This window comes from Eupeodes corollae, chromosome 2, assembly GCF_945859685.1.
Source record: "Eupeodes corollae chromosome 2, idEupCoro1.1, whole genome shotgun sequence".
Classification (NCBI taxonomy): domain Eukaryota; kingdom Metazoa; phylum Arthropoda; class Insecta; order Diptera; family Syrphidae; genus Eupeodes; species Eupeodes corollae.
Genome location: NC_079148.1, coordinates 40,933,949 through 40,948,250, shown reverse-complemented (window position 1 = coordinate 40,948,250; position 14,302 = coordinate 40,933,949). Strand labels below are relative to the sequence as shown.

The 14,302-nt window shown below is 30.8% G+C and overlaps 2 protein-coding genes across 2 annotated transcripts in view; one reads left to right on the top strand and one right to left on the bottom strand.

Moving 5' to 3' along the window:
* Positions 1-6,367, top strand: part of LOC129948483 (uncharacterized) — a 43,208-nt gene extending 36,841 nt beyond the window's left edge. The window contains exons 4-10 of the mRNA XM_056059496.1: positions 444-540; positions 602-728; positions 4,246-4,886; positions 4,950-5,045; positions 5,115-5,249; positions 5,398-5,921; positions 5,993-6,367. Coding sequence (XP_055915471.1) covers positions 444-540; positions 602-728; positions 4,246-4,886; positions 4,950-5,045; positions 5,115-5,249; positions 5,398-5,921; positions 5,993-6,128 — 1,756 coding nt within the window. The 3' untranslated portion in view covers positions 6,129-6,367. The remainder of the gene's footprint in view (positions 1-443; positions 541-601; positions 729-4,245; positions 4,887-4,949; positions 5,046-5,114; positions 5,250-5,397; positions 5,922-5,992) is intronic.
* A 387-nt stretch (positions 6,368-6,754) lies between these two features.
* The window catches only part of LOC129948484 (putative uncharacterized protein DDB_G0277255), a 38,485-nt gene continuing 30,937 nt past the window's right edge, over positions 6,755-14,302 (bottom strand). Inside the window, exons 5-7 of the mRNA XM_056059497.1 lie at positions 7,631-7,797; positions 7,228-7,556; positions 6,755-7,159 (exon numbers count right to left, since the gene is read on the bottom strand). Of these exons, the coding sequence (XP_055915472.1) occupies positions 6,997-7,159; positions 7,228-7,556; positions 7,631-7,797 (659 nt within the window). The 3' untranslated portion in view covers positions 6,755-6,996. The remainder of the gene's footprint in view (positions 7,160-7,227; positions 7,557-7,630; positions 7,798-14,302) is intronic.

Below are 14,302 nucleotides of genomic sequence, written 5' to 3'. Positions count from 1 at the left end.
CTAAATGACAGACAAATTCAGAGATGTAGCTTCAACAATGTCGTTATTAAAAGTTGAATTCGGAAAAGATTTCAAAACGTCAAAATAATTATTTTTCTATTAAACTTAAACTTTTTAAATTACGGTAAAATTACAACTTCATTGTTTCTTAGACCCTCTTTAAACCAACACAATTAAGAGAAAATACAGCTTACCTAAAACATTTTATTCATTCCCGAGTATTTGTCCACCAATTACATTTAAAACTCACTGCTTAAGCAAAGTTGGCGGATTTTACTGTAATATTTTCAAAAATATCATTGTTATTTTGCTTCTAAATATAAATTTTTACATTTGTTATTATTAAGGCTAAAAGCATAGGGCTTCAATACAAACTTAAGTCAATTTTTATTTGTTTCGTGTCCTTTGATAAATAACATAATTTGTATACATTTTCAAAACAGATCGGTTTGGATGCAAAAAATCATGGAAAGTATGACAAATGTGTTTCCCACAAAATATACTTACACATTCTACCGAGCTGGGTGGTGCTACTTAAAGGTAAAATAATACTTTTTTTTTAAAGTTCGTAAATAAAAAAAATACTCTAATTTCCTTTTAGAATTCAATAACATCTGAGTGGAGTGGAACATGGCTGCTTTTGAAGAAACTTAAACGAAACTTATATTTTGTTAGTGAATCAAACTCTAATATTGAAAAGATGGATCTACGTAAAGCTCGATGCATAGGTAAGATGTCAATAACACTTAGTTTAATCATATTAACATTTTAGTTGTTCCATATTCTTACAACACAAACCAGTGTTTGACATATTTATTACATTATATTCTTGTTATATAAACACAGAAGCAAATATTTAAACTATCTATTTTTTAAGGCTCAGCATTTTACTATAGCCATTTTTTTTTAAATACTTAGCTCCTACATTTTATATTCGTGTAAATGAACACAGCAAGTAAACTTCCTATCAATTTCATTACCATTCTAATTTTCTTATAACCTTGTATTCTAAAGCAAAACTTATTCTTTTTTTCAAATCTCTTGGGATCGAATTTTCACTCATTTAAAAATGTGTCGCGTTTTTTTTTTCTCCCAACATCTCAAAATAAGCAAAAACTTTTCGATGAGCTGGGCTTAACATATGCCAATGAAGATGTAAAACGTCTACTACTCTGATCTATGTTTCCGAAAAAGGATTACTAACATTTTCTATTTCTGCGGTCATTTTCTTTAAGTCTTCAGAAAATTTTGTTATTTGTCCACTTTTTAGATCTCGTGGCAAAAAGTCGAAAACACGCAGTTAGTAATCAGGAGATTTTTAAGTTATCATTCTTGTAAAATGCATTTGAAAAATACTTAAAAGCTGAAAGTAAAACGTCTTGGACACACTTTATTGTAATTTGGGTATTTCTTGATGTATAACTCATGTGGTTATCATTTCCACCTCGAAATTGGAAAAATTCCTTCTTTTTTGAACGCCCGACAACAGCTGAAAAAAACTTGCCATAACGGTTGAATTTGATATATTGGTGCGTATATCTTCAAATTCACATCAAGAAATTTTGGTAATCACTCTACTCCCAAATTTGCTGCCAGCTTTAGTCTTATGTATTTAGGTTTTCAACCAAGAACCGTAATTTTACCTTGTCAAACTTTCTTCATCAAGTTCTTCGAGGGACTTGCTCTGGACTTTTCTGCAGAAAGTCTTTAAATATTTCGAAATATTCGTCTTTCAGAATTTATATTTTATTATATTTAAAACAACACAATTAAAGCTCATAAAATATAAAGAAATACAAAAATCAATTCTTTCAAGTCAAATTTCCAAATAATAAGGGACTAGGTTGCCATTCAACTTCGTTTTGCAAGTGTTACAAACTTCAAACTTGGAACTTTACTTCACCAACCTCTACCTACAGTTGACCGTGCAAAAACTACCAAAAAACTTAGTTCTTTACAAAACACCTCTCAAGCAAGCTAGAATTCCATCTCGACCTGTATTTTGTATTTTAAGGAAATATTACTCACTCCTCTTTCAATTTGACATTGAACCCTTTTACATAAAACATAAATTATAATTGTGCAGAAAATAAATAAATGACAAAATAATAAAGTTTGAGTCTCAGTTGAATACAAAACTATGATTAATTGTCATTTTGACATGTGTAAGTGGAATTGACTTGATAGTTAGGGAGATTTTTCTTGATTAACGTTCCAGTCAACTTTCCAATAAAGCTTTCTTAATTGGAAGGCAAATTTTTGGGATCCTAGATACTTGCCTTACTATCAAGTCCCTTATGTCACCCAAACCTGACCATTTTGACAAGGATACTGACAGATAATATAAGAACTGGATTAAGAAAATTGTGAAAAGCTTAAGTAGCCATTCCGTGATTTGAACTTTAGAAAAATGTTAAGAGATAGTAAGGATGTTGAAATCGTTTAAAATTAGTTAAATCAACTTTTTAATTTAGAATTTCTTTAACATTTTACTAAATCGTTTTAAATTTTGCACCATAGCTTTTAAAGACCTCAGGTTACTTTTTTTCAAAGTTGACTTGGATACAAAAAAATATGTTTTTAAAACGTTCAAGGTGCTTGCTCTCTCTAAGTCTTATAGGAAAGCACGTCACGAGACTAGGCGTATTCTCAAATGACTTTTGCAGAAGCTATATGGACGAGGAAGAGGAAGAAACTGTTCTTCATTTTCTCTGCACATGCACTGCTCTGGCTCGAAAACGTAAGAATTACCTAGGAGAATTCTTCTTCAACGATCCTAACGATCTAAGTCATATCAGCCTCTCACGTTTCGTAAGGGACTCAAGCTGGTTCCATTAAGCTTAGGAGGAAGCCTCAAGATTCATGTGGTGTCACAATGGGCCATTAAACTGGCCTAATTGTGTCCATTTCCATCTTGCACAGCCACTATAACCTAACCTTACCTTACCACTTTTTAGATCTCGTGGCAAAAAGTCTTGAACACACATTTAGTAATCAGGAGACTTTTGAGGTATCATTCTTTTAGTAACATTTCAAAGGAAAAAAGTTATCGGGGTTTTAAGTTGTAAAATGCTTAAAAAGCGTCTGGCAACCAGAAAGTTTAAAAAGCGTCTTGCAACCAGAAAGCTGAAACTAAAACTTGTTAGACATACTTTTTGATAAGGGGATTTTTTTCTGATTTTTTTATGTACCATTTATGTGGTTATCATTTCGACCTCAACATTTTTTTCGAAGACCCGACAACAACGGCTGAAAAAAAAGGTTATCACTCTACTATCAAAATTTGCTGCCAGCTCTAGGTTTAGTAAGCCTACGCTACGATGTAATTTAGTCTTAGGTATTTAGGTGTTCAACCAAGAAATGTGTTTTTTGTTTGCAGTTTGAACACAAGAACAAGCTTGTATATTCTTTAGTACCAATCACCCTCTCTTGTCAAATTACTTCTTTCGTTCGTTTGAACTTTAAAACACTAATGTATTCATTTCGTTGTTAAAACTTAACAAGCTTTGTAATGCAAGAGTTTTTTTTTATTTTTACGACAAGCACACAGGGCTTCCCAAAATTCAGAATAGTCCGCTATTTGGGCAGCTGTCACTTTTAAAGCTATCACGTCATGATTGTACCTTACTTTGGTCAACGAGATTTTGTAATTTAATATATTTTAGAATAAGCTGTCATTTTTAAGGCTTTGACTTCATGATTCTACTTTACTTTGGTAATAGAGATATTGTGTGCAACGTTTGTAGACTTTTTTCTTTAGAGCTATGTAAAAAGGTCTCTTCCAATGATTTTAAACATTTTCAAGACCTTAATGATGGAATTCGATGTCAAGAATATACATCCGCAAATGTGCGAATAAATTAACATCCATTGATTTCTCTAGAATGATACTGTTTTCATAATATCAAAATAAAACCTTGGAACTCCCTGTAACTTGCATTTTAATTCAAATTCAAGCTAAATTACGTAGTAGTACCCGTAGCGTGATGTTAGTACGTTGGACTGCCATGCAACGGGTCTTGGGTTCAACCCCTGCCTTTGGCAACTCTTGCGAGGAATTGACAAATCTCCCAAGAGTAGTTCTTGTCATGAAAAGTGCTTTCTCAAATCAGCCGTTCGGATTCGGCATATAAACTGCAGGTCCCTTCCATCTCTGAAAACATTACTCTGTTGCGCCACCTAATTTATTTATTTTTATAAATTACGATATAATTGAAAAAAGAAAAATTGTTTGTCCATTTACAGTTTTGAAAGAAAACGACGAATCCATAGAAAATCTACACGTGGAAAAAGGTCCAATTTTGATGATAGACTGTCCCCCTTACACCGTTTATATGATTATGACATCCGCTCGAGAAACAAAAATATGGCGTCACATCATCCGAGAAGTAGCTCACAACAATGGTTGCACATTGGACGAACAACAATTGACAAAATTCGATGTTCCTGTTCTGGTTGATAAATGCATCAATTTCGTCTACATACACGGTTCGATGTCAGAAGGCATCTATCGTAAATCCGGCTCGGAAAATTCAATTTTAAAATTACTCTCACAATTTCGTGCTGATGCATTTAATGTTGAAATAACTCGAAATGAATTCAATGAACACGATGTGGCAAATGCCTTGAAACGTTTCATGCGTGATCTGCCAGTTCGTCTATTGGGAAAAACTTCGGAAAGTTTCATTAGTATAACAGCACTCGATTCGAAGCAAACAAAAATTGATGCCTACAAGGAGCTTCTGGGTCGATTGCATGTCATCGAAAGGGAAACTTTGAAGAAAATTATTGGTCATTTGGCTTTTATCAATTCGCAGAAACAAAAGAACAAAATGGGCGTGAATAATTTGGCAATGATTTGGGGTCCAACGCTATTGCAAAATGCGGTAAATAAAAAAAAACAACCTATAAATTTTATTAAAATAATTATTTCACCATATTTAAAATAGGTAGAGGAAATGACTTATTCACAAAAAGAAGCTGATGTGATAGTCGATTTGGTTAATCTTTACAAACATCTGTTTCCCTTTACCGAAGAAGAAATCGTGAGTTTGTAGAAATATAAAAAATTGTGTGTTCTAAAAATAATAAATGAAATTTAAATTTTTTTGCAGAAACGGGAACAGGAAATGCTTGTTTGCCTACAAAAGTATTACTTCGCAGCTGAAACATTTACGGATTCTGTGAAAAAATCAGGAGATTTAAAAATGTGGATAACTCTCAATAATAATCCCAACAATTTAGATGAGGTAAAAATGATATGCTTTCTTTTTTTAAATGGCGAAGTTTTGAATTTCATTTGTTTTTTGTTTTGAATTTGGAATTTCATGACTTAATTAATGCCACCATTTTCTTAAACCCAATTCTCTAAAATCATACACTTTTTGTTTCTTTAAGGAAAAGGACCAAGTAAACGTTACAATAACCCCAACAAAAACTGCCTATGAAATTTGTCAAGAATTGGCCCCAAAAATGAATGCTTCCACTCACGAAGTAACTCTCTACGAGGTTATTCTCAATGGAAATCTAGAGCGACCTCTTCATCATGACACAAAAGTATTCGATGCTGTTCTTAGTTGGTCATATTGGCCCGAAGAAGATCGTAAACACAACAATTTGGTACTAAAACCTATTGATATGTTAAAAGATGTCCAGAGAGCTGTTAAAAATTTAGCAACTGTAACTCCTGGCAAGGATTTAAAATTCGCCGATAATAAAACCAAGTCATTAAAATGGTATCACGTTGAGTTGAGAGATGGAAAAATTGTTATATTAAAACGTGAAAAGAATGGATCACTAACAATTGTTAGGGAAATTTTCTTGCATTCCGTTACTGCCTATTTGGGTTGTGAAAAGAAAAGGGATTCCCAATGGACTTGGGCTATTACATTTGTTGAGAGCAATAAGAAACAAATTTTAAGGTATATGGAGTTTAACAATATTATGATTTTCATAAGATTAAGTAAAATATATAATTTGTTTTTCTTTAAAGGTCTCGTGATTCCCCTTACATAGGACATGTGATAGCAGGAAGTGAATGGGTCGACAAGACAATATGGTTCTCAAGCATTTGGTATAGTTTATATGGTGAAAGTATACTGCCACCAGCTGAAATAATTATGAAATAGTTTAATTCAGTTTTTTAAAATAAGTAAATAATACAATCAAATTATTTTACTAGAGTATTTTTTATAAGCAATGTAATATTATGTGATACCAAAAAACAAAAAAAGAAACTCTTTATTGCACAACAACCTTATTCATTTAAATTGAAATCAAAAAATACATAAATTGCATTAAGCATTAAATCAAGCTTATACAAATATTGTAGGTTTTTTTTTTTAATAAAAAGATTCTTTATTTTAAACTTGCCCATTATATATATATTTTTTTTCATTTCGTTGCGACACATCTTGATGGTATTCTATAAAAACAAAACTTATTAAATTCATAACTATATATTTTGTATTTATATTATAAATAAACTCACGTTAAGTTAAATAATAAAATAAAAAACCTATATACAATTTACACTTTTTTAAGAAAAGTTATGTGTTTGAACTTTTAAATTCATCAATTTTGACAGTAAACAAAAATGAGCTGATAGACGAACTAAATGATATTTAGTTTTAATTCGAAGCCTGTGTATACTCTTACTCCTATTATATAGTCAAGGTTTCCAGAATACATCAGAATTAATACCTACCAGCCTAATAGACTAGTAGACTTATTTATCCACAAAGAATATTTACGATTAGGTTGTTTCATTTTAATATTTATTTTTAAATTAGTATGTACATAATTACTAAAGTGCATACAGAAATGTTGTTTCTAAAAATTCATTAAAATTGATAAAAAATACCTAAAAACTAAATTAAGTACAAAAAGACAATATAGAGGTACAATTAAAGTCATTCATTAAAAGTGTGGTAAAAAAGGAAACTATTTTAAAATTAAAAGCAAATTTGTATAACTACTTTATAAAACTTATGTTATTTAAAATACACTTGTTTGTACCGATGTATAAACTTCTCGGTATCTAAAAAAAAATAATAATATTAAATAAATTATTGCAAGTAAAAATCCTATGCAATTTAAAACTAATGAGAAATTTAAAATTGACATCCAAACGCCTCTGACCTCACTGCAACTTAATTCTCTGAAAGTACAAAAATTTATATAGAAATTTAAAAATATTTTCAATAATTTTAAGATATTAATTCAAACCTGTAAACGACTGAATAACTGCTATCTGGTGCTGGATTGAGGTCTAGAAGCGTTCCATTTGTGACTGGAATACTGTTGGTATTAAAGGTGCATTGACATGCACCATGCTCTAATAAAATATCTGATGAAACACACTTGGTGTCATCGGCCTGGAGCCTTATAATATGAATAGCTGCACAACAAAAAGCAATAGCGCATAGCAAAGTTGCCAGAATGGCAAGAACATAGGAATCAAATTTTATAAAGGTGAAACAATTCTCACGGAGTTTGTGGCGTTTAATACGCTTGTAACGTATTAAAATAAGCCCCAGCATACCCGAAAAAAGAAGCTGAAAGATACATATTTAAATAATATTTTTATATTTCTATCAATTTTATTAAATATAAATATAAACGAACTTACAGCTAATCCACTCCAGTAGGGATTATCTTGAATGTCTGTATGAGGAGCAAGTAATAAAATCCAAACTCCTAAAAATGTTATCAATATTCCAATGATAACCTCTAAGATAAGTAAGATTCTTGTCATCCTGGGGAATCGAAATTCCATCGGGTTTGGAATGGGAGGTCCTAAAATGAAAATAATTTGTATGTGATTTAAAAATATGTAAGTAACAGAACAGAATGTCTTCACTTTAAGCTTAAGGAAACCACATGATAGATTAAGAACAAAATTGTTTTGATTATAACTATTGAAGAAGAAATACCTGAACAGAAAATATTTAAATTTACAGGTTGAATACATTAGACTAATGCAATTTTTCATTGGTTAAATGAAACAATTTATTTTAATTTGAATCTTTTCAAACGTCGGTTTCTATAATTGTTTCCATCTATGGGGATTTTTTATTGCATTTAATGGGTATTTGAATCAAAGTTAAATTTGGAGATTGAAGTATCGCAGTATCGTTCAACTTTCTAGAAATGTTGCTAATTTTTATTTTTTCAACAATTAGGTTTTCCATTGATAAATTCAGAATTCCATTATGACGAATGGGACATTTGCAAAGTTTTTGTTTCACCAAATATTAATTTTTTTTATATTATATTTAGAATTTTGAAAAGCTTTTGAATAATGTGCAAAGAGAAATTTTGATTTTTTTTTGAAAAGTTGTTGAAAACTTGTACTAACGTGCTCATGTATTGAAAAAGTATGTTTTAAAATAATTCCTGTATTTTAAGAGTTAAAAATGTATCTGCAAAAAAGTTTGTTTTATTTTTGTATATATACATTTTTTTAATTTTAATTTGAGATTGTTTAGTGTGCAGTTGCTTAGAACTTATTGATATATGTTTTTCGATTTTCGATTTCATTAAAATATGATGACACATTTTTAAGATACCGAATTTCGAAAACAATTTCTTTTTTAATAAAAAATAAAAAAAACGACTTTTTGTTCATCAAATATTATTGAGCCAGTATTAGAGCTTGTTAAATTCCAATAGGAAGTTATTGTAATCGGTCCGATTTGTAGAATTGAAAATGTTTGCATTTCTCGACGTTTCAAGTTCCCTTGAGTCGAAATAAAAGATTTTTAGAGAGATATCAGTGCTTGCGTGTGTACGTACGTTCGCGACGTTTTTTCGTAGTCCATAGCTCAAGAAGTAGTAGAGGTATTGACTTCAAATAAATTTTGTTATACAGATAATAGTGCAGAGAGATGCAAAAAGGACTCTGACAAAAATTGAGTTTGTGGTTTTTTATATAGAAATTTAAATATCTCACATAGCAATGACTCTAGAGACTTAAATTAAATTTTGAACTATATATTGTGACGTGATACCAAAGCAGTATATTTTTGAAAAAAAATCCAATTATAAATTACAAAAACTAGAAAAAAATTTGTCACCTTGAATACTTTACGAACAAAAATGATTGTGTACAACAAAGAATAATGTACTTGACATCTAGTAAAATTTTGTGAAAAATCGAATTGACAGATTTCTTACAAAAAATAAAAACCTAAAAATAACAATACTATGTTAGGCTAGGTTAAAGTGGCTGCGGATTCAGAATCCACTTAGGCCAAAAGAGAAGGCCCATTGTGATACCACATGAATTAAGAGAATTACTTCTCACTAGTCGAAAAATGTTGAGCTTTTTATAAAGCGAAGGAGATATTTTATATACTTTTTAGCTAGTTCACTGGGATTATCAAAAGAGAATTCTCCCAGATGAAGTTTGCGTCTTAGTGAAAGAGCAATGCAAGTGCAGAGGAGGTTAGAGATGGTTTAATCTTCTTCCTCGTCCATATAGCTTCTGCAGAAGTCATTTGAGGCTGCACCAAGTCGTATTGTGTGTCTGCCTATAAGACAGTGTCCCGTAAGGACACCTATTAGGGAGCTTATATGAAGTCTGCTTTGAGATAAAAAGTCTTCAGAGCGCTTTAGGTCCAGTACAGGCCATATGAGTTTTGTGGCTGCGCATGTTGGTAAGTTGTGCCACCTAGAGTTTGCTGTTTCTTTTAGCAGAAGTTAACATGTAGCTATTGGTATACCTATCTTCTTCCTTTCAGGTGAAATAGGTATTACGGTTCCATTTTTAGCGAGTTCATCGGCTCTACAATTTCCTGTGATGTCTCTGTGGCCCGGCACCCAACAGAGGTGAATGTTAAATTGCTGCGCCATCTCCATAACAGATGGTCGACAATCGAGGGCCATTTGAGATTTGGTTGAGATACCGTCAAGAGAAGATGCAGATATAAGAAATTGATATCACGTTTTCGCTTAGCCAAGAGAGACCCTCTTTGATTGGTAAAATTTCCGCTTGGAAGACGCTACAATAATTAGGGAAGCGGAATGAGATGCTTAGATTAAGCTTTTCTGAGTACACACCACTACCAACTCCCTCATTTGTCTTGGATCCATCTGTATAAAAATTGATGCTTATGTCATCAAGGAGTTTCTTGTCTTCCATTCATCTCTGGATGGAATGAATAATTGGAAGTTTTTTCCAAATTGGGGTTTTGGAATAGTGTAGTCTATGTATTGTAGTATAGAACCAAAGAGGTTCAAAATGCCCCACATTGTTGTTGGTCCATTGAGATGAGGCGTTGAGTCTTATAGCTGTACTCGCTGTCACTTGTTTGCTGAATATGTGGAGGGGTGTTTGATGGAGGAGAGTGTCTAAAGCTGGTGAGGATGTTGTTCTTAATGCCCCGCTTATGCAAAGACGTGCAGTGCGTTGGACTCTGCTGAGTTTGTCGTAGTATGTGACTTTCTAAGGTGCTACTGTAGCTTTTTTAACTCTTTCCTGAATATTAGGTTCCAACTTAATTTTGTGTCCAATATCAGACCCAGTTATTTGGCTTCGTTGGCAAAATTAGTGGTTCACCTTTTATTGAAGGAGGTACAATTACTGGGATCTTGTATTTCCGTGTAAAAAGGACGAGGTTTATTTTTTGAGGATTAATACTAAGTCCGCAGTGATCGGCCCATCTAGTGAGCATATTGAGTGCATTTTGAAGGAGGTCTCCCAGTGTATTAGGGTGTTCTCCTGTGACGGCGATAGCAACATCATCGGCATACGCAACCACTCTGTAGCAGCGTTACCACTTCTCAAAAAAAAGTGGAAGTAGATTTTGGGAAAAAAATGAAGTAGATTGAAAAAAATGGAAGTAGATTTCAAAAATTAACTTTTTCATATTATTCTACATATTTTTAAATTATATTATTTCAATAAAAAAGTAGAAAAAAAATGTAATTATTTAAGGCTTCATTACATATACTTCAATATGTTAATGTAAAATTTCTTAATTTAAATCTTGGTTGTTAGCAACGAAAAAGCAAAGGTTGGGCTCGTGTTGGTTATATCAAATGACTTTAGGATGTTTTTATTCCAAAGGACGAGTTCTTCAAGAAATAGTTATTGTAATCGTAATACGTAATGAACAAACCTTTTATCTTTGTTTTTGGACAACTTTAAAATATCTTTTCATATTGAAAACAAACTATCAAATCCAAAATAAGACTAGGGCCCAACTTAAAACATTAACAAACAGAACGACTAGTTCGCATGAACTCGCTTACTAATTCAAAAATGTCTGGGTAAAACTCTTTTCTGTATTGAATTAAAATGTACCTGCAAAAAAGTTTGTTTTCAAAAATGCAAATGCCATTTGATTTCTCAAGAAAAAATAATTTTTTTTTTAAATTTGCGTTTGAAAATCGTTTTCGAATTTTAGTTTAATAATATTTTTGGTATATAATTTTGAACTTACTATTAGACGACTGGCATTTCAATTTTGTAAAAAATGATAACACATTTTCAAGAAATCAAATTTCGAAAAAAATAATATTTGTTTTTAAATTAAAAATAAAAACAATGATATTTTTGGCAAAAAAAATAGTTTAGTTCTTGAGAAAACTTAAAAACAAAATAACGGTTCGAATTGGGATGGGATAGCCTTTATATATTTTTATATTGAAAGAAGCTAAACTAAGAACATACATTTTAGCAAGAATTTAAAAAAATCTATTGAAAAATTTGTATTGAAACTACTGTTATTTTTAGTTTGAAAACATCGGGGGACCACTTTTTTCGTCTTCTCTACCATCGTAATGTCATGTTTGATTAAAATCTCGAATTCGAATTTGTTTACGAATGCAAAACTTGCCTTACAGCCCTATATGTATGATAGATTAAGATATTTACAAAATAAAACTATGTATGTAAATTTGTTATTGAAAGATCGATAAGCTTTGTAAACGTCATTAAGGATTGTTTAAAAACGAAACAAAATCAATAAATAATTTTCGTCTATTGAAATGTGAAACGATGAGAATTAAGGCATTATTTTCTAAAATCAAGTCGTTGTTATTGAAATACGGCCTAGACATTTTCAACACCCCTTTTGACTAGAAATTATGATTAAGGTCCTTCTAGGCCCTTTCATGTATATAGAAAATGACAAAAGGGTTTCACTAGAATACATTAGATAAGACGTAACTTCACTGCAAATGCAAATACTCAAGCGATTTTTAATTCCCTAGAAAGTTTTAAGACTACATACAAGAGTTAGAGAAAAAAGGAGTAGATTCAGTTTATTTTTATTAAAATTGAAGTAGGTAAAAAACCAGGTATTGGAAATGAAGTAGATTTCAATATTTTGATGATGGTGCGAAGTAGGAAGTAGATTTTATATTTATTTGAAAAAAAGAAGTAGATCTACTTCAATTGAAGTAAAGTGGTAACGCTGCTCTGTAGCCTTCCCTCTCAAGGGATATTAGTAGTTCGTTAACCATTATGTTCCACAGGAGAGGGGACAGAACACCACCTTGTAGAGTGCCTCTACCGACAGACCGTACAAAAATCCCCCATCTTAGAGTTGATGATCCTGCTTTTAAGCATTAGATTAATCAACTCACAGAGTGAGTATTCGACGTTTAGGGTCGTCATAGCAGAAGTGGTCGCGGATGTGTTAACGTTGGTGAAAGCGCCAAAAAAAAAAACAGTACTTAAATATGATACAAATTTATTTTCCAATGTAATATTGAAAAATTGAAAAAATTGGATTTAAACAAAAAAAAAACTACAAAAAATTTTACGAAAATTTCGTAAGAAATAATATTCAGTTCTCGATATTTCGTGACCAATAGAAGATATTGACTTCAAATTCATTCATGCTACTAAAATTCGTAAAAATTGGTTTTAGACTAAAAATATTGTAAAAAAATAGATTTTGAAATCAAACTACTTTATTATATGCTAAATATCGTTGGTAATTTTCAAATTCTTAAAAATAATTCAACTGACAACTTTTTTAGCAAAATACGAAACCCTTCAACCTTTTAAGCGAGACAAATCGACAGACGGGATGGGAAGTTATCATTGTGGGTCGCATCTCAATTCCCAGCCTCTTTTTGCGTATTGAAATTGGTTGATTAGTGCTCGAGAAAAATTAAAAACAAAAAAAGAGGCTGGGATGCGACCCACACTGATAACTTCCCATTCCGTCTGTCGATTTGTCTTGCTTAAAAGTTTGTCTATATGTATTTTTACCAAATTTGCGCACTATTTTTTGTAGATTTTTTTTTATGAAAAAAACGGACTGTTGGATTTTTATATAAAAATTACTGAATATTGAAAACAATATTTTCTCTGAAATAAAATAAGTTTGAAGCCAATATTTTTAATTTTTGAAAAGCTATTTGAGCCGAAAGTAAATTTTTACCAAGTTTTAGTACTGTTTTTTTTTTTTAGAGTTTTATTTTTTGTAAAAAAACTGTGGATTCAAATTTTTTAAAAATTTTACTAAATGTTGAAAACAATATTTCTTATAAGATAAAATTAGTTTGAAGCCAATATTTAAAATTTTTGAAGAGATATTTGAGTCGAAAATCAATTTTTACCAACTTTTATACATTTTTTTTCAGGTTTTTATTTTTTTAAAAAAAACTGTTAATTCGATTTTTCTCAAAATTTGTCCTAATGTTGAAAACAATATTTCTTATAAGAAAAAATTAGTTAGAACCTATTATCTCAAAGTTTTTAAAAGATATTTGAGTCGAAAATCATTTTTTACGAACTTTTGTTATTTTTTTTTCGGTTTTTAATTTTTTGTACAAAAACTGTCCAATCGAGTTTTTTCAAACTTAAACTGAATGTTGACAACAAGATGTTTTGAAAGATAAAGGAAAATTAAAGCCAATATCTCAAAGTTTGGAAAAGATATTTGAGTCGAAAATCAATTTTTACCAACTTTTATACATTTTTTTTTAGGTTTTTATTTTTTGTAAAAAAAACTGTCAATTAGATTTTTCTCAAAATCTTATCAGATGTCAAAAACATTATTCTTCGCTGCACAAAATTGTTTTAGGGATGAAATCATATTTCAGTCGTAAAATTTTGGAGGTGACAAATTTTTTTTTTTCAGTTTTATTGATTTATAAAAAAAAACCGTTAGATTGATTTTTTTCAAAAAATATACCTGTTTGGTATCACGTTACAATATATTATATAAAATTTAATTCAAGTCTCTAACATTTTTGGTTCGTAAGATATTTGAGGTTAACCAAAATTTTCACCTTTTTTTCAAACTGCTATGGTAAAAAAACCACCCACGCAATTTTCTTG